The 26,473-nt window shown below is 46.2% G+C and overlaps 2 protein-coding genes across 2 annotated transcripts; one reads left to right on the top strand and one right to left on the bottom strand.

The window, feature by feature from the left end:
• Nucleotides 1-2,288: 2,288 nt before the first annotated feature.
• On the top strand, nt 2,289-9,565 carry LOC111855209 (mitochondrial glutamate carrier 1-like). The gene is made up of 9 exons (XM_023834010.2): nt 2,289-2,393; nt 2,861-2,986; nt 3,322-3,377; nt 5,266-5,356; nt 5,887-6,005; nt 6,092-6,284; nt 6,358-6,512; nt 6,737-6,812; nt 7,136-9,565. Exons 1-9 carry the CDS (start codon nt 2,374-2,376, stop codon nt 7,293-7,295), a joined length of 996 nt encoding a protein of 331 aa, XP_023689778.1. The 5' UTR covers nt 2,289-2,373; the 3' UTR covers nt 7,296-9,565.
• A 1,599-nt stretch (nt 9,566-11,164) lies between these two features.
• LOC111855310 (CD9 antigen-like) lies at nt 11,165-26,473 on the bottom strand. Its single transcript, XM_023834225.2, has 8 exons — nt 26,257-26,473; nt 20,044-20,146; nt 16,431-16,528; nt 16,229-16,303; nt 15,918-15,968; nt 13,784-13,828; nt 13,075-13,158; nt 11,165-12,702 (listed from the first exon to the last, which is right to left on the bottom strand). The coding sequence occupies exons 1-8, from the start codon at nt 26,323-26,325 to the stop codon at nt 12,637-12,639; spliced, it is 591 nt and encodes a 196-aa protein (XP_023689993.1). The 5' UTR covers nt 26,326-26,473; the 3' UTR covers nt 11,165-12,636.

Below are 26,473 nucleotides of genomic sequence, written 5' to 3'. Positions count from 1 at the left end.
AGGACAATCCCTTAGGCGGCCAATACTTTAGCAAGGCCGGTGGTGTTCAATCCCGGCATTAATCCCATTTAAACTCCGTGTGAGCGCCGAGACGGTGACGGAGGTGTGAAATGATCGAAAGGCGCCTCTAAAAGTGCAAGAAATTGCGTGTCTACAGCTACATTCAAATCGCTTAACTTGGCAAATGAATGACAATTTGAACTTTTTATTTATAACGAAAGAAAATGACCTGCAGCTGTCCAATTTTTTTCTGTTGAAAACATTGTATTCATTATGTTTATTGGCCATTAAAACTGGTAAATTAAGATCACAGGAATGTTATGAATTGTCCTCCAATCAATGAACCATCCATCATTTACTATTTCAACACAAAGGCTGAACCCCTGTTATTATCAATGCACTGAGTGTGAGAAATGCACAAAACAAACAAAATGTATTAATCGTCATCATCATCACCATCATTATCATTATTATTCATGTTGTTGTTATTATAAATCAGCGATTGGTCAGAATTTTCTTGCGTTCAGTCTCTTTGTAAAGGAGGGACTGGCGTGGCTATCCGAGCACAACCAAGTCATTGAGTTAGACACAAACCTCATGTAGGTCTCCGATTACACAGTAATTCTGAATAAGGGCAGAGTAAACATGGGAATGTAGTCATAGTCACACCAGCATGCAAAGAATTTTTTTTAAATAAAAGGGGGGGGGGGGGGGGGGGAGTCCGACTAATTTCAATGGAGGTCAAACAAACGGGTTGTTTTATTACCTGTCTGTGCGTCTGCTCTGACGCAAAGAAAATAACAACCAAAGACTGGCTGGCTTGTCTGTTCATTCGGGTCATTTATTGGTTGTGTCATGTAAGTATTATGATGTCAAAGGATTGGCTCAAGTTCAGTTTTAGAGTAATTCTCCTGAATCAGTGTATACCGAGGCAGGGGTTTCCATGAAGCACTGACCATTTCTTTGACCTTTTGATGACTTCTCGGAGCTGCCATGACCAGGATAAGCATGATGCTCTGGTTCCGATGGCAGGACCCTGTCACTCAGGGGCTCTTGGAATCATCCCCCCCTTTATGGTTGTCATGACCTGCTCGTTCGATCCTCCTGAGTGCCACGCCCCCTTGTTTACCTCGTTTGAATTCCTGATTGTAACCAGCTGTTTCATGTTATTTCTGAGTAGTCCTGTCTATTTAAGTCCGCGTTCAAGTCTGTTTCCCCAGTCCGGTCATTGATATGGTTTACTGTGTGTATAGATCCTAGTTGTCTTATGGGATAAAACCCGTATTCCTGAATCTACGGCTTCCTGACCCCGATTCCCCGCTCCATCATCTCCCTGCTCACTCGCCCAACACGCGGTCGTTAAAACGGTGCCCCTAACACCAGCTTGTCCAATGTTTCATTATGACACTAAGGGTATTAATATGAAGCTGGGCCACCCTGTGTTGCTGTAAATATGTGAACATGACCTCATGATCACCAGCCAATAACAATCCCTACAATCATGAATGTGAACATGACATCACGATCACCAGCCAATAACGATCCCTACAATCATGAATGTGAACATGACATCACGATCACCAGCCAATAACGATCCCTACAATCATGAATGTGAACATGACCTCATGATCACCAGCCAATAACAATCCCTACAATCATGAATGTGAACATGACATCACGATCACCAGCCAATAACGATCCCTACAATCATGAATGTGAACATGACATCACGATCACCAGCCAATAACGATCCCTACAATCATGAATGTGAAAATGACATGACATTACTGCCTCGGAAAGGGTGCAACGTAGGCAAATTTTCACTCAAGGGCCCACGGATGTGTGACTGTTATTCCGAGGCCAAAGCTCGAATGGGTGACCTTCTGATCACAGCCACGTCATGCGTCATCAGATAGATAAAGAATGTTCTGTGAAGGTAGATTCAGAGGTACAGATACAACACTGAGCAGGATCTGACCTTTCGGACCCAATGCCCTAATGAGGAACCTCTCTGTCTTTTCGCTGTATCGCTCCTGCAGGTGGCTTCACTGTCGGCCTGGGTGAGTGGGGGCAGCTGGCCGGCTTTACAGTGATCACACGCTCAGAGGATCCCCTTTCATGGCTAACAGGCATGTGTTGCGATTTCATCATGCAGCACCACCATCTTGAGTTGCAAAATCTGTGCCTGCCAATCACTGGCTTTTCTGGAGCGGGATTAGTGGACTGGACACAAAGGGGGCGGGACTTTCCAGGCCCCGCCCAGGGCACAGGTATATATATGACCCTATGTCCCTCCGCTGACTCCGGCGCACGTTGTCTACGTCCAGCCGCAGCTCCTCCAGCTCCTGCCTACTGCTCCACTTGGTCCTCAGCATGTCCCAGCAGCAGATCAGGTAAGCGGATATCCCCCCCGACCCCCCCCTTCCCCATGCTGCCCGGGTCACTATGCCATGCCTTAAATGTAACTCAATGTGCAGCCAAGGACGGTGGACAGAATGTCAAAGAGGAACACAAACATGCAAACGCGATGAGCCAAAGATACAAGCGCAACGAGCCGCAAATGACAACAGGAGAACATGACAGTTAAGGGAGACATTGCTCCTAATCTCAGGAATCAGTCTGATGATGCTGTAAAATCAGTTTGGCACAATAGCTAACTAAACATGTGGCAATTAATTACAGCCTGTGTGGTAATTACAGCTTATACAGCAAATACAACCTATATGATAATTACAGTCTGTGGTAATTACGGGCTGCATGCTAATTACATTCTGTATGGTAAATATGGCTAATATACGACCTCTATGGTATTTACATGCAATTTTAGCTTGTGTGGTAATTATGGTTTTCCTTCATCCAGCCTGCCAGCCAAGCTCATCAATGGCGGCGTTGCCGGTATTGTGGGGGTCACCTGCGTCTTCCCCATCGACCTGGCCAAGACAAGGCTTCAGAACCAGAGGCACGGGCAACAGGTGTACCGGAGCATGTGAGTGCGACCTCGGGGGTCCCGGCCCCTACTGGTCCCAGCACACCCCCAGACAGAGCCGGGATTGAGTTTGAGGGTGACCACACGCCAGGGGAGGTGTCATTGTGACCATGCCGATGGTTCCGGTTCAGCTGGATCACGGAGAGTCGGTGCTCGGGGAATCGTGAAGAGGGACCCTCGCATTCCTATAGTTCCACGTTCAGCCGTGGCACTAGGCTGTCATGTCAGCTCCGTCATTTATTCCCCTGATGGCTTGGCGCTGGCTTCAAGCTACAAAAGGAACATCTCAGTGGAGAGCGCTCTTCAGTCAAGCTAATTTCTGCTCCGTGTTGCAGGGTGGATTGCCTCTTGAAAACCGTCAGGTCTGAAGGTTACCTTGGGATGTATAGAGGTGAGACGTTTCTTCAAAAATGATCATCTGTCAGTGGCATGGAAAGTGGCCATACTGCAATATATAAAGCTAACATCCACAGTCATCTTGGGACTTGGATTTTTTTGGCCAAAAACATGAGTGACTAACCTTAGCTTGGGTTATACAAATAGTGAATATTTGGTCATTCCTGCCAATTAAATACAAACACATACAACTTTCATAGCTCAGCTCTATTTTATGTGTGTACGTGTATATTTTTAGTATCTGTAGCTGTATTGTTGAATTCTATCTACCTGCAAAGAACCAACCTGACCACAGCTGAGCTGTGTTTGTGTGGAGTTTACACATCTGCCTTTTAGCCTAAGACGTCTGTAAACACAAGCGGCATGTATTTTTGTAGATCTTTCCCTCCTCTCTTCTGCCCCTGGTGGCCATTTGTTGCATGTGCACATTGTGCCATCCATGTGAGCTGAAACAGTAATGACGTTAGTTTGCTATCTCCTGCCCCGATTACTGCCTGCTTACTGGATTGTGATTGAAGATAGAGCTCAGTGGCGTTGGGCCTCAACACCCCCGCAATGTTCAACCCAAAGTTACGCCCTTGTATATATGCATATTTTTGCAAATTTTAATTACAAATATCCTACAGTAGATTTAGATGGGGCCCCTCCCAAGCTTGGGCCCCTCCCATTGTGTGTGCTGTGTGGACCCCTCGCCTGTGCCACTGATAGGGCCTCGTTGGTTATAGCACGATCACATTAGCCCCTCTCTGAAGATGCCCCTTTGTAGAGTGTTATACAGCTGATGTGATGCATTTTTCAGGACGCTGAGCATTTGGCTGAGTGTGCATTTCTGTATGACTGCTACTAGAAGGTCCAGGTCAGCTCGCAAAGCAGAATTAGCCTTTCTGATAACCTTTGTCTGCCTCACCTGTATTGATGCTCTTGCCGCAGCAAACAATGGTGATTTTAGCCACTATCATGGACTGATATAACAGCGACTGTCACACCCCAGAGACCCCAGCCTCTTCAAGAAGTCCTGGCCACTCGAGCCTTTCTTGTACAGGGTTTCTATGTTAGCTTGTCCATGCTAGCTTGTTGCAAAATCAGTCTGATGAAGTTGCCAGTTGTATTAGCCTTTTGACATCATAGGCGGCCACCTTGGGTGCCATCTTCCGTCTTGATTCAGACGAGGAGTGCTGGTTGTGAAGCTTGCCTATGGCACCAGACATTCTTTGAGCGTTACCAGTAACAGCAGCTAATGGCGGAGTGGGATCAGTGATCCCCTATATGCAAACGCGAGAGGAACTGGTTGGGCAGGTTGCTGACTCGTATGGATTCAGAAGTGGGTCACTGTGTATGCCCACCTGTGTTCTATTTCAAAGCGCCCCCCACCCCCCAGTACTGATCCTGCATTTCCTTCCTCCTCCCGTCCACTGTTGCTATCTGCTCTTCCCAGATTAGACCTTGAATGCAATGTCAACATGTGTCACTATGTTTTACTCTCACTTTAACATGTGGATTTTAAACTTTGTTCCCAGTATCATACACTTTTAAAGAAAATTGAGTTTTTTTTTTTTGCTTGAAGTGCTAAATGCGCTGGCATTTCTCTTTGCTTCACATTTTTCCCCATGCCTGGTCTTCAGATCAACTTTAGCTTGCAGCGCTGGTGCTGAGCCTCTTTCAGGGGCCTGAAGCCTCCCTGCTACGCCTACTAATCCTACCAGAGCTTGTGCTGTTCCCGTAATTCGAGACGTGGTGCAATCTTTCACCTGTGACCCATTTTGTGCTGGCCCGAGACCAGCTTGGCGCTGGACCTCCGTTGCATGGTTTCACAGTCAGGACAGGCCCTGGCATATGGGCCCAGCCTGCCCGCTCACTAATTCCGACCTCGAATTCCTTTGCAGGTGCTGCTGTCAACCTCACATTGGTTACCCCTGAAAAGGCGATCAAGCTCGCTGCCAACGACTTCTTCCGCCACCACTTTGCCAGAGACGGGTATGTTTTGTTCGCCATCAACACCAACAATTAACATTAATTTTATTCAGAAGGCACTTTTGTCCAAGGTAGCGTACAAATAAGACAAACATCATGTCACAAGCATACAGCTGTGAAGGAGTTCATTTGGCATAAGTGAACTAGGTTGAGCTTACAATGAATTCCCAGGTATAAGTGTAAGCAGGATTGGAGCAGGAACTACAAAACATCTTCCAAAAAAGCAAGAACCTAACAAGACTAAGCTATTCAAATCAGCAGGAGGTACGACATTAAGAGGATTCAGGGAACATGGACTGGTGTCAGGCTAGTAGAGGTATTGCTGGAACAGATGGGTCTTGAGGCCTTTCTTGAAGGCGAAGAGTAGTGATGGTGAAAACAACATGAACCATTTGCTGTATTTTTTGACCCTACTAGATGGTTCATGAGGTTTCGTTTGGCCATCAGTAGCCAATTCGCATTGTGATGGGTTCTTGAAACCCTGAGGACCCTGAGTACAGCAGCAGTTCAGGGGGGCTGTGTCTGTCCTACAGGAGGGGACTGACGGTCTTTCGGGAGATGTTAGCGGGCTGCGGCGCAGGGATCTGCCAAGTCATCATCACCACTCCGATGGAGATGCTCAAAATCCAGCTACAGGATGCGGGGAGGCTGAGTAAGTCACAAGGCCACCTTGGGGGAGGGAATACGCTGGAGTTGTGCCGCCTGGCCCCTATGTGACTGTCCCGCTCCTCATGACAGCGGCGCAGCAACGGAGCCCTGCCATGACACTCCCGCTGAAGCTGAGCGTGGCCGGCACTGCCGTTCCAGCCCGACAGTACAATGCCGGGGTAGCAGCTGTGAGAAGCGTGTCGGCCACAAAGATAGCGTGGGACCTCCTGCATAGCCAAGGCGTTGGGGGCCTCTACCGGGGCCTGGGGGCCACACTCCTGAGGTAAGGCCCGAATCAAGTATGCCTGGCACCTCCCATCTGCCTCCCACCTGACTCCTCCCACCTCCATCTGCAGGGACGTGCCTTTCTCTGTGATCTACTTCCCGCTGTTTGCTCACCTAAACCGGCTAGGCCAGGGGCAGCCCTCAGAGGCCCCGCCCTTCTACTGGTCCTTCCTGTCTGGCTGTGGCGCCGGCTGCATTGCCGCTGTGGCCGTCAACCCCTGCGATGGTGAGTACCGACTTTGGGGGATGCAATGGCCAGCAGGGGGCGGTGTGGAGCCTAGCAGTTTAGCTCTCCCTGCCCATGATCAGAAGGTCACTGGTTTGAATCTTATGCTCGGCAGAGTAGCAAAATCACTGTTGGGTCCTTAACCCTCCTAATAAACCTGATCTCTTACAGTACATGTTTAATTAGCCAATAAAGCTCCATCTGAAATACTTCTCTCCCCACAGTCATCAAGACAAGATTACAGTCCCTCAGCAGAGGAGCCCATGAGGAGAGCTACAGCGGCATTGTGGACTGTGCCAGGTGGGCCACCCCTCCCTGTAAACTTACGTGGGAAAACTCTCTGTGCCTCTGATCAGAAGGATACTAGTTCAAGTCCTGTGTTCAGATGAATAGCTACATCTTCATTGGACCCTTGATCCAGGCCCTTAACCCCTTGAAAAATGCCCCAGAGATACTGGATGGATGTCTGACCCTGCACTCAGACCCCAAGCTTCAGTCTCACCTCTATGTGTGTGCATGTCTTAAAATGAAGAGCAGCACGAGATATGTGAACACTAACACGTTACAATGCATCTGTACAAACGGCAAATAAAGCACCCTTTCATTTCATCTCGTCCCTGCAGAAAGATCCTGCGGAAAGAGGGTCCGTCGGCCTTCCTGAAGGGGGCCAGCTGTCGGGCCCTGCTCATCGCCCCGCTCTTCGGCATTGCCCAGGTCGTGTATGTGCTCGGAGTCGGCGAGTTTGTCCTCGATTACACGCCCAACACTCTCTTCTCCGCCTGAAGATAAGCGGTGTGCCCAGATGCATCATCAAGACCACGGCAGCTTCAAGTCTCAAGAGAGTTGCAAAGGATTAAAAACAGAAAAAAAAATTCTGAGCTGAGTGTTTCTCTCGGGAAAAATATTATTTTTGCCAAACCGAACACCCATGATTGGCTAGAATGTGTCATGTGATGCCATTCAGTTATCCCGCCCCCTTTATTTCTTACTTGATGAGATAATTGGATGGCCGTTAAACTGTTTCACTTTGGAACCACTTTGGAAGGCTGCCAGTGATGTTTTTTTCCTTCCATTTGGGAGGGACAAATCATATCTAGATGCTCGTTTGATGCAAAACATCCAAGATGGACTCTGTCTATCGTGCCCAAGCTCATCTGCTTGGTGTCTGACATGACTTCTGGTGGGTTTCACCTGTTCTGTCTCCTATTCCTCACTGTGGTGATGTTACATGGCAGTGAATTTGTAAATGATAGGGTGACCCGCTGTGAGGGCTGTGTGATTAAGCTATTCTTTAAAAATGGTACAGGTATAAAAAAAAAACCACTCCATTTGAAATGCAGCAGCCATCTTTGAGATGTGCAGCTCACTGTGTTTCCGGATTCCTAAAGGATTCCTAACTGAGATAGGACCTTCAGGACGGATTGATGGGGTGTTCCTGACCATGAACGATCACATTGTGACATCGATGTAGCTAGACTTTCAAACATCATAATGTTCTCATATGTCTTTTAATTGTGCCAACAGAGTAATTATTAGCATGCAGTATCAGTGAAAGGTTTGGACATACCTACCCATAGAAAGGTTTATTTGAACTATTCTCTACATTTTAGAATAGTTATAAAGACATCAAAACTATAAAATAACATATATGGACATATGCACTGAATTCGGCCCTCAACCCCAGTTGCTCCAGTTACTGCCTGACCCCACTTTCTCCTCATTGCTCCTTCCATGAGGAGGCCTCCTGTGATGCCTTTCCATCTCTTCTGCAGGAGGTCCCATATATATTTGCAGCACTCATTGGCCACTTATCCTTCACTCTCTGGTGAAACTCCTCCCAAACCATTTACCACTGTCCTTTGTACGCGGCTTAGTGGGTTCAAACGTTTGACTGGGAATGTTAGAACCGTTACACTTAGTGTTATATTCTGGGTAGAACTTAAGAATTTTTGCTACTACCCTACTGGGCTAGTTCAGTGAAAACGTAGTACGCCATGTTCAGTTTGTTGTACTCGCCGTTTGTCTAATTGGCTTGTCTCAGGCAAGGGGGCAGGCTCCATTTCCAGCCCTGGTTATAGCCTCGAAACATGAAAGGAGTAGCAACGAAAACATAAACTGATCCCTGCTCCTCTGTGCAAATGCATTTAAGCAAAGGTGGATAGTTCTGGTTCAAAATCCAGACCAAGATTTTGATTCAACCAACCAAATGAGTACTCTGTGACTGTAACTCAGCTGGTTGGTTGAAACAAAATCTTTCTTTATGGAACTGAACTGTCCACCTCTGGATTTATGATCAGAGACACGGGTTTTCCTGTAAACATAGTTAGGCGTATCAATCGGAGGACCCATAGTGTTTTGGAAGCGCTGTCTGGGCCAAAGTAAGACAGAAAAAGGCAAATGTGACCTGCGTTCCACAACATGAAATCATTCCTGGGAGTGAATGATAGAAGATGACAAAGGAGCAATCAAACCAACCTTTTAGGTAGATCTGAATCTTTTTCTCATTTATATTCAATAAACCACTGACCTCCCCATGACGTTGATCGTTGATAAGGACCAAACTGCATTAGTCTCGTGTGCGGTGTTGTCTCCAACAAATCGAAATAGTTCATACAAACGTTTTGGACTGCGTAACGTTTGAGGTTTCACGTGTTTTTCCGGTCAACGTTGAACATCTGAAGACAATCCAGCAATTAAAGAAAACAATAATTCACTATATATTTATTAATTCTTAAAAGGTTGGTGTTTCTGGAATTTACAATTCAAAATGAATTTTGTCAAGTTATACAAGAACAAGCCAAAGAACAGCTATGAACCCGTAGATGTTGTTAATAATGGTTCCACTGTAACCAACTCCGTTAGAAATGCAGTTGGGTAAGATGCAATGTGAGAAAATACACCTTTTTCTTCTCTTACCAGTTTAACTGGTTATTTCACGCTGCTTGGTTCTCCTGTGCGTTCAAAGAATACATGGTCCTCTAACTTTCAGTCATTGTGTCTGACTGTCTTCCTTTGTATATATCTGTTTCAATAAAATCAAAAGATATTCTCTGTTCTGGTTTAATGACGTGCTGATTGAATACAGACCAACAATGCTGTTGCCTCACAGCTGTAAGGCTGAGGGCTTGATTCCCACACCTAGATCTGTGTGCTTGGATTTTGCACGTTTGCCACGTTTGCAGGGGTGCAGCAGAGATTTTTGAAGTGTTGGGGGGGGGGGGGTTCGGGCTTATGCAGCCACGCTTGATGAGGCATTCGGTGTGATTTAATATTGTGGCATCAGGTGGTTCGAGGCATCGAGGTAGCAGAGAAAGAGACTTGCTTGTCAAGGAGATCATGCTCTTTATTGGTATCCCTGAAAGGACTACATCAGGCACCCAACGAGCACCAAACCAATTACACATGGGAAACACAAGGTTGTCAGACGCCGAACTGTAAGACACATACATGGTGGGAGATTTGCGGAAGCTAATTACACACGAGGATCAGACCGGGTACACACAAGACACAGGTAAACACATGCGCAACAATAAGGAAATATAACCATTAACAATAACAACAATACAAGGACTATTTACAACTCTATGTGGGGCATGTGCCCCGCCGGTGCTACAATATACTAAACATTTAGATTGAAATTGGCCGATATAAGTACAATGTTACAGTGCAGTCTGGTATGGGATTGCCAATGACCCACAAATGGCCTATTTATATGCTGAGAACTCAATGGCCAGTTCCAGACTTTTGACTGGTACTGTAGATATCAGCTTACGTGGTCCACTTGCAGCATCAGCTAAAGCTGGAAGCCCAGCTGTGTTTTACATGGTCAGTAGAGAACACGATTGCAACAGGGGAAGGTAAATTTAATGCTCACAGGAACTTGCTGAGTATAAATCACATGGTGGTCTGATCTGGCTCTTGGGTATCACCATTTCACAGAGAAAACCCCTTAGCATTAATCCCAAGAATACCATATTCCATACATCACACCTTTTTTAAAGAAGAGGAAACCGGATCCTTGCCGGGAACTCCACACCGACGCGGGTTACACTCATACTCTGGCATGGGCGTTCACACTTGGAAGCTTCCAGAAAGAGACCAAGACTGCAATGCAGTGCCACCCTGACACCTGATGCCAGGAGGCTACGCATGGTACGTGCAGCTACAAACCCGCGCCCAAATAACTCTACGACGACCCCTCATTTCAGGACAAGGGACCGTCTCAGGATCTTCAGACACATCACATTCTAAACTACTCCCACTGATCAGCCTCTAACTAGTGACTTCCTGTAATATCGCTCTGAAATGTTTTCATTATGGAAATCCGACCATTACTGAATTAACAACATATTTCCTGTGCTCGTTTCCTTCCCCATTCTGGCTTGCACCACATCATTGTTGACACAAAAGCAGGTGTCTATTCTGCGTCTGAAGCTTTTGGACGTCAGCGATGATCACCTCCGCTCCAGAAGGCCTCAGACTCCAGTTGCTTGGTCATCCATTTCTTGGGGGCTCCTGTGCCTGAGTCCCGAGACTGGGGGTGCTTTTAAAACCTCCAGTATGAGTCACTCCCTCCTGAGTGACGACCCACACAATGAGAGCAAAGCCCAACTGCAGAGCTACGATTAAATAAATAAATGACAAGGTTCGGGTTCAATCTTTGCACGAGTGTCTTCCTGAGAAGCTTTAATGTCCTTTAATATTCTCAAATGAAACCAGCCATTAAATAAATTAAACACAAGGTCCATCAAATCTACAATACACTTTACAGTACTACAAACTCTTAAATTTTCATTTATACAAAAAGAAGCAATCAAAGTAATCTTTAAAGCAGGAACGCTTTCACATTCAGAAGTGGAGAGCAAAGGCAGAGGGCAGCAAACACTGCACACGTGGAACCTGAAGTGCTTTTGCCTCACAGTGCTGTGACCAGGGCCCAAGATCTGCTGGTGACCAGTCCCAGTTATTGCTTAAATCCCTCCCCAGCACCTTGGTACATCCCACACCTCAGTGACGTGAAAACAGAAGCCTTAAAGCGAGGCGTGAATGCAGCCGGGGGCCACGGGGTCGGCGGAGGTACAGTCAGGAAGGTTCAGCAGGCCGCTCTGACTGCGGCGCGTCCGTCGCAGGCTGCATTCACAGCGTCCGTCCCCCACACTGGCCTTCTGCCAGTTCTCAGACACCTGAGCCTTCAGGCACAGTATTACATTTTAGTCTCCCTTTTATGACATCAGAACTCGACATTTTTTCATAAAAAAGGCACATTAAACAAATAAAAGATAAAAAATAACATTACCAAGTCTAAACATACTACCGTCTATACAGTACACTCCAGAGTTATGGCTGAATAATAATAATAATATTAATAAAAACAAATTGTGTGTGTTGGGATGAAGAGGACCAGCTCTGTGGTCTCGTTGCTACGCAAATATCAGGGCTTTGTCCTCGATCCCGAGCCTGACCAAAGCGATTGGAAGCCTGCTGGACATGCTAGCTGGAGGCAAAAAAAAACTTTTCCATGCTCGTCCCAGGTGGACACACGGGTGGGGGTGACTCTCAAGCGCCAGGCTGTGGGACAGCTGCATTCCTGAAGGGGGCGCCGGTAGGGTGGTGTGGGGCTATTACCGCGGGAATAACACAACGGCCATACTTCAGCTTAGCCAGAGCATCTGTATGAGTGCGATTCTCTGCTTACAGAGGCAGACTGAGTCTCACCACAGAACAGCTTTACACGTTTTAGCACAGATGCCTCAGGTGAACCGGCTAGAAAATGACCGGCTATGCTGAGGCGGGCAACAGGCCAGGGCTGGGGATTGGAGTAATAAGTAACAGCGAGTTACGACCCCTTTCTCAGGCTGGGAACATACTGGAGTCGACGTGGAACAGAAAAGGGATCAAGAAACCGCACTAACAGTGGCATGGAAGTCGAGGAACTGCAGAGGATAGAAATTGGGCAGGTGGTCTTCCTGCGTGGGCTTTGAAGCAGCAGGGAGCGCCCCCCCCCCCCCCCCGCAAATCCTTCATCAGGCTCCGGTGGGGCGACCCAGCTGAGAAGATGTTGTTTATGGTGGCTCTGGTGTCCGGGATCCGGGGGACGTGGGGAGGGGCAGGTGGAAGGAGATGTCTAGAAGACCTCTCTGCTGTTTCGTATCGCACAGCACAGGACCATGCTGAAGATCATGCCAATGATCTGGGGACACACACACACACAAACCTGTCAGATTCTGCTTCTGCTAAGAATAGAATTATTTTCGAGGCTGGGGGTTAAGGGTCTTGCTCAAGGGCCTGGTGGCATCATCCGGCCCCAGGATTTAAACTAGCGACCTTCTGATCCCCACGGGCCACACAGAGCCCCCAATGAAACAGGGGAGCCTGTGGGTTTTCAAAGGGCAGAAACCTTAAGAACCTGATCCTACAGCGAAGGATTTTAACCACCGCAGCCCAGGTGCTACTGGCTCACTATTTTAGTGCATTGCACACAAGTTTCTAAAGGTCTAATTACAAAGAGGTCACTTAAGGACCCTCCCCTTTTTGGGGAGGCGGCTCCCCCCAAAACCGTTACCATGACGCCAGCAATGCCGATCCCCACGTAGCCAACGATGTGCAGCTTGTTCCCGAAGAAGGTGCCGATGGCTGTTTTACAGGCCTAGAGGAACACAGAGGTTCGGAGCTCAGTTACACCTGGAGGGGACAGGACGATCCGAGAAATTCCCCTGGCCAACGGCGAAGGCCGACCTGGGAAATGTCACGGGCTGGAAGGAACAGGCACACTTTGGCCCCATTCGCGTCACCAGTAGAATATTACTGGGATTCCTATTTTTATTCTTCACAGAAACCCTTTCAGGGTTAGAATTGAAGATTTAAGATTCTTTATTTGCCTTTTGTACATCAGTACATAGGAATTCTTACTCGCATTAGCCAGTCAGTAACACGTGACACGGTTCGACAGCACAAAACATAAGACACAAACATCATAACAGACATTTAACTAAGAACTGCACAGGTACGTATTTATGGAAATTTATGGAAGAGATACTAAAGATATAGCTAAATATAAACATATGAAATTGCAAATACATCAGTGTAAAGTACAATGAGCAGAGTTTGCTTCGTCCAATACAGTGTGCTGGGTATTTATGAGATTGGAGTAATTATCATTACTCAGAGTTAGGAGTCATTATCTGCTTTAGGGGTGGGGTCAGTGGGAAGTCCCCATGATGAGGTGAATCGTGTGTGTGTGTCAGTGTAAACTTGCATGAGGGGCACTTTACCTCTTTGTCGTTGCACTCATTACTGGATATCAAACTGCAACATAACTGTAGGAGGTTGGCAGAAAAGGGGAAACCTCATTAGAATGGAAAACCCCACATGCGACGGACATTCAGTTTACTGGAACATTGAGGCTGAGACAGCTGTGAGGCTGCCTCGTAGGCTGCTCATTCTATTTATTCATACAGCAGATGCTTTTATCCAGTAGGCTCATGGGCCCAGCAGTGACATCACTCTGCCGACCCTGGGATTTAAACCAGTGACCTATCAATCACGGGCACAGCAGCCTGTCCTCTCAGCAGCATGGTGAGATGTCTGACAGGTGGAGAGGTATGTAGGATTCATCTATATGATGGGACGAGGGGTGGGACACCACATGCTGACCACCCAGGTTTGAACCCCCCTCAAAATTTGCTTTGGCCTCTGGCCCCCCAGTTGGCAAAATCTAACAAGGAGGACCCCGCCCTGGGTTTGTTATGCTGTGTTTTTCTGGAAATAATCAAGAGTACGTCAAACACACCAAAAGTAAGCTAGTGCCTTTCGTAACCGATTTAAAAGATCACCTCTAATTTTACAGCTAATGTGGGAACAAACAAGGAGGCTGACTACAGTACCAACCTTCAGGAAACATCCCAAAAACATTACTGCAACATATGCATCACACGCAAATCAGTACTCTTCCACTTCTCGATCATGTGACCGCCCTTGTGACTTCATAATCTCTGGTTACTATGGTGACCATTCAAACGTGATGGAGGAAGACAGGTGCTTGGAAATGACACTGGCAGCCCCCCCATAACTGGCAACTAAAACAACACAGCTGATCCCTGCACTGCAAATTAGGGGAATTTCAAAACGATGTGTTTACAGTTGGAGAGGCTCAGAGTGCTATTGCAGTTTCATTTCGTCCTGCGATCAGTCCAGTGTTATGAGTAATAAATGCACAACACATGGATAATAAAGGTTTTTTTAAAAACAGAACCAAACCAAACTTTACTGCACTGGCTTAAGAGTTGAATGCAGCACTGAAGCTCTTTTATTTGATTATTATTTAGCTTGAACATTAACATGAAGTTTAATGAACGTGTTGTTTCAGGCCAGATTCAAACACGTCAGACTGGGACAGGCAGCTCTAGCGCAGAGACATCTTTACAGCTCTGGATGACAAACCAACAGAAGTGTTTCAACATGTTCAACGGAATCAAAATTTAAAACCCCGAACCACAGAATTAGCAGCTGCAAAGATGCTAATTTTTGAGATTTATGGTTCTTTTAAAATCAGCAAATCAATATCTTGTCTAGAGAATGAGCAAAGTCGACACATCGATGCTTTCCCTGGAGAGAGGGCAGCGACTCGGATGGAGCACTAGGGAAGGGTTCTGGCCCGAAAGCTGCTGATGGTTTAAAATTGGCCAGTAATGTGTGTCACGGCACGCAAGCCGAGTCCGAGACGGACTTGGAAGAAGCTCCAGCGGTAAATATAGCAGCGGCGCACATGGCTAGATCAGCAACACTGCCCGGCTGTCAGCTGTATCCGCTTCCAAACTGATCTCACTCCCCTGTAGCTCGAGCCGGACCATGAACGCCGATGTTCCTACATTAACAGGACTACTTTACTGACATTATACCTATAGAAATTCACAGCTATGGGGGAGTTAATTAATATAGATCAGCGTTTCCCAATTTAGCCCTCAGGGACCCACCTACAGTTTTATGTTTTTGCTCCCACTCAGCTTACAGAAGCACTAATGTAGACTATCTGATAGGGAGCAAAAATGTGGACCATCTGAGTCCCCGAGGGCTGGGATGGGGAACAGCGATACAGATTATAAGGCTAAAAACATTCTTAAATTGCTCTACAGAAACAGGAAATAACTTGGCGCCGAGATTAAGGGTTGTGACTAAACCAGTGACTCAACTCAATTTGGTTTCATCGTTGACAAGACAATCTGATAAGCGGAGCTCGGGTTTGGGAAATGAAAGATAAACAAGCTTGTTTGAGGAGAGAGAAGGGTCGTCTTCTCTATGAATGAACATGGGTTTGATTCATGCTACCTGACAAGTTGCCAAGGGTCATGGTAAAAAAAACAAACAAACAAAAAAAAAAACAACAACAACTTGGGAGAGGACAGATACCTTCGTGGTTTCATTGTTTTTGGTGTGAAATTCCTGAATCTCCTTCACTATCTGCAGAAAACAGGAACGACAAACACAGAAAAATTCAAACCTGGAGCTGCGCAACACTGAAACTCAAAGGAAAATCGATATCGGCAAAATGCATTCAATTTGTATCACATTACATTTCAGCAGTAACAATCCACATCACACAGTGTCTTCTTACTGTATATTTTGCAGTTTATGTGAACAATTTATTCAAAAGTTGAGCGTCTCGATCAGACAGACCTACAGGGGCATTATGGGAAAAGATACACGTCTAGTGTACGTACCGTGTCCTTGTTTAAAAACCCGAACACGCCAGCGGCGATCTCCGCGCCGAAGATGACCAGGAGACAGGAGAAGAACTGTAAGGTTTAGGAGACATATGGTCAGAGGGTACCTTTGTAACCGTCACCCTTAAGCACGTAAAGACAGTATATATACACACACACACTGATAAAACCAGGATGGATGGAGAGAGTTTATACTCACAGAGCCCAGGAGGCACTGGGACTCGCGGACGGCGCCACAGCATCCAAAGAAGCCCACCAGCATCATCAGAGCCCCGGCGCCAATCAGGATATAAACGCCTTAGGGGACAGAACACAAAACTGCGCGTATCAGAATGGCTGGCTTTGTCAGGAACACCGGACGAAGCAGAAATAGTAATGATACTAATGTTTATTACTAAGGATACTAAACATTAGTAATGATACTAAACATTCGGATTAGATAACAGATGATATTAGATATGATAAGGTCAGCTTTGTTGATCCAAGGGGTATATTCTAACCCATATAGACACATCACATATAAATTTAAATCACTTTATAAACATTAAATAATAATTCATCCAATTCTTTAATGTCGTGCAAATGAATTTAAAGACATACAATTTCAAAACTTCAGCTCTGAACAGTTAAAGTTAAAAAGTTCACTTCAATAAATAATAATTCTCGTGCATCGTATGAGATAACAGGATGGATTGCATCTTCTCAGCGTATAGTTTCCTTTTTTATTTTTATTAACAATACTTTAACACTAGATGGCAACACTCTACCACTCAGTACACTGCAAGGAACCATCCTGGAAAATAACCATTTTTCACAGCACGGCTATGTATGACAAGTTATTCAGCATGTAAACTGTTTTGGTTAAAACAAAATCCATCTGCCATTTTTTGTTCACACCTGTTTTCCCAAGTACATTTTATTAGTACTGCATTTGTGTACATGGCCTTGTACTGATTTATGAAGCATAACTCAACTGATTGTACTGTGCTTGTTGTCTTTTAAGGGTTAGAACTATTTGCTTGTTCCTCTGTCCAGCCTTTTCGCTTCCCACACAGATTCCCTGAAGTATTTTCCAAAGTATTTTTTAAGTAGAGCCGTTCCCCTGAATTCTATACTCCTCCCATATCGTCCTCATCGTATCTGATGGGCGGTCAAGTGCTCCAGAAGACATACTGTACATTGGCTGGTACTTTAGAAGAGTCACAAACTGGAAAGCTGGTTCCGCCACCAAGTGCGGGAGAACCTCTGATAACCCATCAGTCTTTCGCGGACATGGGGAGGACATGAGACATAGAGTCATCGGGTCCATTTCCTGTGCCTGTGATGGCCATCAGAGGTGGGTTATTATTCATGGGCCTGGCCATGGTGCACGGTTTCTCTTCTAAAGTTCCACTTAGGAAATAAAACAGTCCATGTTTTATTATTATTATTATTATTATTATTATTATTATTATTTTGATGTGGGTGGCAACAGGGGTGGCCACATATTTACTGATGTACAACAGGCAGAGATCAGAACCCTATTTGTACATTTTGCCCTGTAAGTCCTGTGAAAACCCTCCCCTTGTCACTCGCTGTCAACGTCACACCCTGGTCCTGGGGAATGTAATGCCACCATGTACCTTTATAAGGCTGGTTGCTCAATAAAGGCCACTTATCTTGACGTCACCATACAAAATATGAAATTTAAACCTCTCTCAGTCACTGTCCACGGGGTTACCATAGGGACCAACTATACTGTGCCTGAAAAACTAAATATTTGTGTTTGTGCAAATTTTAATATAATAATAAGCAGTTAAAATATCAGTTACGAAGGAGGGCAATTGTACACAGAATTGTGAGATTATGTCTGGTGCAGGGAGCACTCAGACTGCCTGTGGTTTTAGTGACCATGACATGCTCTGGCCGCAGGGGCTACTGATATAGACAGATTAGATCTAATCCTTGGGTGCGCAAGCCAGTCTGTGGTGCGTAAGTCAGCTCATCGCTGCTGAGCTAAACGCACCAGAAGAGAAGTGCACGGTTGGTCAAGAGCGTATGGCGACATGTTTACACAGAACTCCCTGGTCACGGAGACACAGACGAACAGCATTACCCTGTGCAACTTTTTCACCAAAACTTTCGCACACGCCCTCCAAGTATCGCCACCTCAAGGAGGGAGTGGACACGTCAGGTCGCCATGGTGACCTGATCACGGCCAGCGGTGCGACCGTCTGAGTTCGGGCTGCGGAACTCTCCGTGATCCCAAGAGGAGGAAGAGCAGAGGGCACGAGGAATCCTAGGATGCCCACGGCAGTCTGGGACGTACCACCCAGACGGGAAGGGCAGGGAAATCCCAGGGGATTTTCTCCACTATGCTTATACAACCTCAAAATGGATGCCTAAGACTCGCAAGATAATTTGCTATTTCAAGTCTTATCTGTTTCCTTCCTGATGTTGAAATGACCATAGATGGTATCTTTACAAAAGTAAGCTTCACGTTGCCAGAGAGATGGTTGACCTAGCTAGTTTCGCACAAAATGTGAAAAAAGTAGAGCATTCTCACACAACAGGAAAATTAAACACTTGAAATGTGCAGCCCAGTTTCCTAAACATGTGCCAGCATAACGTTGTTGGGGAGAGGAAAGCCTTGCCCACGCAAGAAGAGACGATGCAGCAAAACCAAGAGAGGGAAAAAAAAAAAGGACTATAAAAAAAAATAAGAGCAGAGGAGGGCGACTGTAGCGTTTAGCGCCATGGCTCTGACCAGGCCAGGCGCTAACAATATTTATCCCGTCGACATGGCAACCCCAAACAGATCTTCAATCGGCAGCAGAGACTCTGGCCCGGGGCTCCTGCGGTTCCCCTTGCTGTGACATGGCATGAAAGGCCAAGCCCCGGTGCTCTTCCCATTCCTGCGGGCCAAGCCTGGAGTTCAGGGACCCTCGAGAGAGTCTGTCAGCCTATTTTTGGTATTTCCACTTCCAGAAAGAGTCGGGCAAACCCCACGCATTTGGACGTTAGCGCGTTAGCAGACTGTGCCTGCAGCACAGCCATCGAGATCCGCCACGTGACCGGCGATTAAGATGGTCGACTGGCGTTATTCGTCTCTCCAGTAAGTTTAGCGACACTTTAGCGATGCCAGTCAAGGTGTTTTATTCCAGTGTTTTTTCAAGTTTAATGCAACTGATTCGCAAAAACCGTCACAAGACAGCAGAAGTAAAATGCGTAACATTTCTCCTAGCTTTATAAATAAGTAAAAATAAAGAAAATTGACTAAATACATTTGCAAGTTAAGCAAGTTACTAAGGGTATGAAAATAAGCAACATTAATAAAAAGATACTTTCACATCTGCTGATGCATGAAACATGCTGCCTGACGCTCCATCATCACATGAAAACACAGGTGACCTCAAAGGCCACAGTCAGGCCTATAGCTCCCACTGAGCCAGCCGACCTGTAGCACTAACACAGCCATTTTCATGCACTGACATCCTTCTAGGCAGCGATCACTTGTTATGCACCCATATTAGTACGGTTGATTAAGCCTCATTTGACTGACTTATTTACCAATAGCTAACTGATTTACCATTGTCACAGTGGCAATTTATCAAAAGCATTATCACAGTGCTACTAATTTAGCAGCCAGTGTTGGGTATGGTCACAGGTAAGTAAATGTCATTTTAGGCAGACTGACCATGGGATTTGTGGACCAGATGGAATAAGGAGGCTTTATTTTGAAGGCCCTGTTGTGGCTCTTGATGGCTACAGTCCCATTAGTCCTAAAGGGCATTTCGCCCCCCCCCCCCCCAAGCCCTGCTCTTCGCACTCACCAAAGTAGAAGGTATGGGGAGCGCCCTCTATGTTCAGCAGTGAGGTGATATTCGAGTCAAACCTCAACCACAGTCCAACCGCCAACACCAGTGAGCCGATCATCTGTGGAGGAGAGGAAGTGAGGGGTGGTCACAGGAAGGCCGTAGCATGGCAGTAAGTGCTTGCACAAAACCACCTCTGCCTCTCATCTGTTATTGTTTTTCACATTTGCACAGCAAGCCATCAAAGTCTACTAGAGTCTTACATCCTCCATGCAAATGTGAGAAGTGCAACCAAACCATCAGTGATTAAACTGGCAGAACAAGAACATTACAAACCATGAAATCAGAAATAGTTAATACATATCCTCTGGTTTTAACACCAAACTTCCGAACCAGACTAAAGCAGAATTGGCAAAGCATCCCTCAGTTACCATTTGCATTGCATTTATTTATTTAGCAGGAACATTTATTCAAAGAGACCTGCAACTGAGATGACACGGTCAAAATTACTCCCCACAGAACATAACAGGGTGCATGGAGTTTCCCACCCTTGCAGGCTGCCCTTCACCTGTTCAACTTCATGGCGAGAGACAAAAACTCTCAGCTTGTTCAGAGATTACAGCCGGGGCCAGAACTCCGCCCGGTTCACCACATGGGGCCCACAGCATCACTTTAGTGCGTTGGTAAGAAATGGAAATGACTACTTGGTTTATTATTAAAAGCGAAGCCATCAGGCTTCTCTCTGGGTCCTCTTCTGTCACCCGTCCCTGCCTGCAGAGGCTCACAGAGACAAATCTCTGCTGTAATTCATCAAACGCACAGCATGCTGGGTAACAGATCCACACAGCTCTAATGGCCCCTGGACACTAATCCAAGCTAAAAGGCTCTGAGCATGGAAGACCCAGTTTGCCATATACGGTGACAGTGTACGCCACAAGGCCCAGCATTTTGCTAAATGGGCCTTTTGTTGAAGTGCATCCAAATTACATTTTATGTATTTAGCAGATGCTTTTATCCAAAGCAACATACATTTTTCAGAGAGCAGGGTCAGTCAGTCCCTGGAACATCAGCCAGTGTGTGAGGACTGGGCTGAAATATAAGGGCTTGGCTCTCCTGTGAAGGCTCGGCAGTCCTGTGAAGGCTCGGCAGTCCTGTGAAGGCCCGGCTGGCCACATTCTCTGCCTTTTTCCCCCTGTGTCTCCATGACTACCCATTACCGTGACTTTCTGAAGGGAAGCCAGACTGATCCGTTGGACACGTCACAGTACATGAAGTCCACGGCCCAGATGATGTTCTGATGAGCGGGGCCTTCCTGCTCACAACGGTTAGAAAAGACTGATGTACAAACCTAATTCAAAGACAGATTTGAGTCTTTGACCCGCCGAAGTTTCTGCTACAGGCCCCCCAGCCACAACCCCAGGGGATTTTATAACTATATATAGACCCATCTGCACATCAGCACACAGCTTTCCGAGCAGCTCTGGCTGCCTGGCTCTGTTAAATATTCAGCTGAGATGTTTTTGCAGGATGCCAGTTTGGGTAAATATCTGCCAGAGTGATGACACCTATTCCTGTGGACAGGTCCTCCAGCACCAACGCCATCACCATGAGAGAGAGCCAAAGTCAGAGAGGACTGGAGCTGTTCATATGGCACCAGCAGCATTCATGGGGTAATACTGGTAAATCTCAGCTGGGTGATACTGGTAATACTGGCACATCTCAGATGGGTGATAGTGGTTATATTGGTGTATCTCAGCTGGATGAAGCATAATCACCGTTCATTTCAGACCATTACAGGTTTTGAACACCGACTAACCTTTCTGAAGGTAGCAACTGAACAGGATGGCTCAAAGGTACAACATCACACCCCTCCAGCCCACTTAACCAGTTACTGCATTACAGTAGCGTTACTCAACACGGTGGCTGCATATGGGGCTCTTTCGCCTCACACTGCAGCTTGGGGCGAGCCGTGTAAACATTAGATATATGTACATAAACCTGCGGGCTCTCTAAGCTTACCGTCAACGAGCAGGACGGCAGATCCAGTTTCCAACGGCTGTCCTGTCACCCAAACATATCAACCAAGCTCTGGTAAAACACGGGTCTTTGCAAAATCTCAGAGTGGCTCCTTGCCTTTACCAAAAATACGTATAAATTACCAAACGATGGGTAGCAAGACCCACCTCAGTCCAGGCTCACCAAGGGGGGGGGGGGGGGGAGCAAATTCCTCGTTTCCCGGGCCTTTCTTTGACTGGAATGATTGATCCAGTTTGTTCACCATGGGTGAGGTGCGCAGCCCCCGTCTGAAACCCACCCGCCGAAAACAGCCACACTTCAGACGACATATCCCAGTTTAAGAAGCAGGGAGGCAACTGGAATGTTTTTATGAGGCCTTGGAAGGAACTTATAGGCCCGTCTGCTAGATTCATCTATGATCGCAATTGTTCCGCAGTCTAATAAAAACATTTACGGATGGGGCTCAACAGTGACCACAGGCCCCGACAGGAAACTGCTGGACCCATGTGAGCTGCGCAGGGAGGCGAGAGCAGGGCACCAGGCCGAGATAAAGGACAGTGCTCTCTGAATCCAAGGAGAGCCGGCACTGCATTCTCGACTCCCATACTGCACATGAGCAAGCTTACACGCCTGAACTGACTTACATGACTGCACTGTTAATGTTTATCCTCATTTACATACCTAGTGCAATGTGTTTGAGTATGCCGTCTTACTTCTTGTGTACATACTTACACATTGCATTTTGTATATAAACCGACATCCAGCCCCCCTCGTTTCACATTGTTCTGCGTTTTTCCTCTGTAAGTACTACGAAAACTCTCCCCTTGTTTGTTTGTCTTACCACGGTCCTGGGGGAACGTTATTTCACACCCCCTTACACCTGTCTATGCATGGTATGATTATAAAGCCCACCTGATCTGACTTAATTGTTTATCGTCTTTTTTCATGGTCTAAATATGTGTGTTGTGCTACTGCAAACCTGAAGTTTCCTTTGGAATTAATGAAGGATCCATCTGTCCATCTCTCCGTCCATCGTCTAGGCTTGGCCACTAGAGAACCGTAGGAGTGTCCAAAACAGAGAGCGGAGGGTGGTCCTACACCAGCCACATTACCGCGAACCAGCGGCGAACGATAACAGACAAAATCAAAGATGCACAAAGACACGCACTGCATTCCACCCATCTTCTCACTCTCCTTTTTCGTTAGTACAATAATGTAAATGTCCAGCAGATTTCCCCTGCAAGCTGAACATGTGGGCAATATTATTATTATTGTCCACACTCAGGCATACTTTGTAATTTTTGCAGAATGTTTCAGAGTCATTTATGTGTGTATGTAGGGCCATGTACGCTGGGAAAGTACCCTATCAAGGACTGCCCAGGGTAACGCTTCAGTTACAGGGTAAACACCCAAAGGGCCGACCCCAAAAAGCACGGAAAATGCAGACACCCAGGGCCGTGGCGTCACTTTCATTTTGAGAAGCTGCACGCAAGCTCCGCCATGCCCTCTGCACGGCGGACGGGTGTGAACTGAGGTAGGCGACACGCTGGCCTTGAGCCCCGTACGTACAGCACATTCCCGTCAGACCTGCAGGGCCACATGTTTCTGTGTGAGACCAATAGGGTCAGGTTCAAGATTCCTGAGTTCATCTTCGCGTGCACAGACAGCAGTCAGTTACATTATGCAATAAGAATCTTACTCTGAATGTTCATCCAACCAAGTTCAACAAAACCTCATGTCACAAATAAAAATGAAGGCGACGGTAAATGCAAGTACAATTATGACAAAAAATACGCAAACACAGTGGAATGCAAACATATGGAAATACTGCGGAGGAGTGGATAAGAAGGAAATAGTGGATAAGAATTCCTTTGTTTTATTCAAATCAACAGAATCAGAGAAACATGCGTTTACAGAGTGCGGGAAAAAATGCAAACTGACTCACTGATACTAGGCTTTTTTTGTTTTGTTTGCCAACGTGAGGCTAAATGTCACTTCCATGACACTGAAATCGCCCATGTAATTTAACGGGAAGCAGGACTCCCCACAAGACCTGCTAGCAGAACTCAACTCCTGCGAGAACTTCCCGACGTGTGCTTCGATGAGATCAACCTGGTGACCTCATGTGCCCCCCTGGCCCAGAGGGAGAAAATATAACATCCTAACTGGTTTCTAGCTCACAACTTCCTGTAAACCACTCATGAAGCTGAGTGCTGAAATCCCCTAGCAAAACACCCCCATCCACAAAACATTTCACTTCTCTATTCAGACAGATCAAAAAGGGATTCTACACAGCCGACGCAGCTATCTTTAGATTGTGGCGACAGGGATGATGTCACATTAATGACTAGATCCTTGCGGGAGATATAGAGATGAATTTCATGTGCTAAGGAAGAAAGGGATAGGTCACTGTCGGAATGAGTGACACGCCAGCAGATCATGGACAGAATCTGTTACCGCTTCCTTATCAGTGTGAAAACTCATCACTATACTTCACTAGTAATTTTAGTTCAGGAAGTCACAAGTAGTGGCCCTGTCAGAGCACAGGGGGAGAAGGTGTAAATCTCGTATATCGTTCGTTTCCCATTCTTCCTCCTTGAAATGCCGGAACCTTCTCTGTAATGCACGTTCTCCTCTTGCCCTGTAAACTCATTCTTTCATAGCTTTCATTCCTTCTCCTCTATCCTTCCTGCGTTCTTCTCTTCTCAATCTCCGAATGCTCATTCTTTACCTCGCCCACCTCTACCTCCATCTTCTCTGTGTCCCTAGATCTCTCCTCCTCTGTACCTCTTTTCCTCCAACTTGGAGGTCCAACCCTCTATCAGTTTTCCTTCCGCTCAAATAACCCCCCACTGTGCATCAGCCCAGTGAAACTGACTCAAACACTGTAGCTGAACCACATAAAAATTACCCTCCGTCTTAACTCCTACCTGCTGCCATTTTAAAATGTCTGCCTTTCACCTGTTCATCTTGTTGCATGCACTTCCTCATAAAACAACTATTCATTTTCTACAGAAAACCAGTGTAACCCAGCAGAAAATATCACACAGGCTGTAAACAAAGGCTGTGATAGCACATTTGTCTGAAAAAGGAACAGCTTTAAAAAAAAGACAATTAGTGATTTACCACTCCTCGATCCCTCTATTTACACGCAAACGCGATTCTGTATATTGGAAATAAATGGATAGATTGCTTAAAGAGAAGCAACACGGAAGATGAACCATGACGTTTCACATTGATATTGAACGATCCTTTGCATTTCCCTGCATAGTCCATCCACCTCTTAGGGTGATCCGGTCCCAGACTGGACAGGGCAGGGCGGCACACCCTGGAAAGGGTGCCAGTCCCCTTACACTTCACTGCATTGTGATTAAACCCTACATTTAAACCTTTCGGCAGATGAATACCCACTAGCGAGGCTGGAATAACCCGTGTGAGATACCTTAAACACGTGGGACAGAGGGCGAGTCCCCCCAGGGCACCGATGTCGCAACTCAAACGAAAACACGACCGTAATGTATCTGGCAGTTTAGATTTTCAGAGCCGATTTCGTCTGGGAAAATGAATTTTTCATGCTTAAATTGGTGATAATCCATATATAGAACGCTTAATTTCTTACTAAGATTTAAAATAAACACGGGGCATACCCCCTGTAAACGCACAATATCGTCGTGAAAAATAAAAAGTATGATAATATTAATCAGGGGCAGCGACTTCATGCGTTCTGGTTACATTTCAGTGGTTGTTTCATACATTTGCGAAGCTGCGGCGCAGGCTGTCACGCTCCCTGTTAAAAACACGCTCCGGCGGAGGGAAAAGGGGGCGGATTTTCCTCTATGGAAAATGTGATTTGAGTTTAGAGGCGAAAAAAAGGCAGCGAGCCCCGAAACGGCGCTCACACTCAGCGCTCGTTATTTTTAATGATAAATTAAAAGTCGGAGCTGGAGCTGAAAGCGAAGACAAAGGCATGCAAATGTCAGGCAAAGCGCCGCGAAGCCTTCCGGGGGGGGGGTGGCGGTATGATGGGGAAACGGTAGAGAAAGCGAGCTGACAAGGTGTCACGGGGGGCATTTTCCCAAAGCATGCACTTGCTATTTGTTTGCCTGGCGGGAAACACGGCCCTTCACATCCCACCTACATAAAACACCATACAGATAATTCGCAGTATATATAAGCTTACATAAAAAAGTTACACGTGACGGCGCTGACACTTACCCAAAATATAAAGTTGAATAAAAAGAGGAGATATTTAACGCATTTCATTCCGCCTCGAACTTTCCCCATCTTACTCGGTTTACCACTTGGTTCTTTCTTTTTAAATGAAAGATGAATAAGTTCAATATATGATAGTTTCCACTGATCTCTAACAGAGAAAACACGACTCGCAAGCAGGCTGAGCAGAGGAGAGCGACGGGCGTTTTTTAACAAAATC

The sequence above is a fragment of the Paramormyrops kingsleyae genome, chromosome 18 (assembly GCF_048594095.1).
Source record: "Paramormyrops kingsleyae isolate MSU_618 chromosome 18, PKINGS_0.4, whole genome shotgun sequence".
NCBI lineage: Eukaryota > Metazoa > Chordata > Actinopteri > Osteoglossiformes > Mormyridae > Paramormyrops > Paramormyrops kingsleyae.
This window is presented reverse-complemented; position numbering and strand designations above follow the sequence as displayed.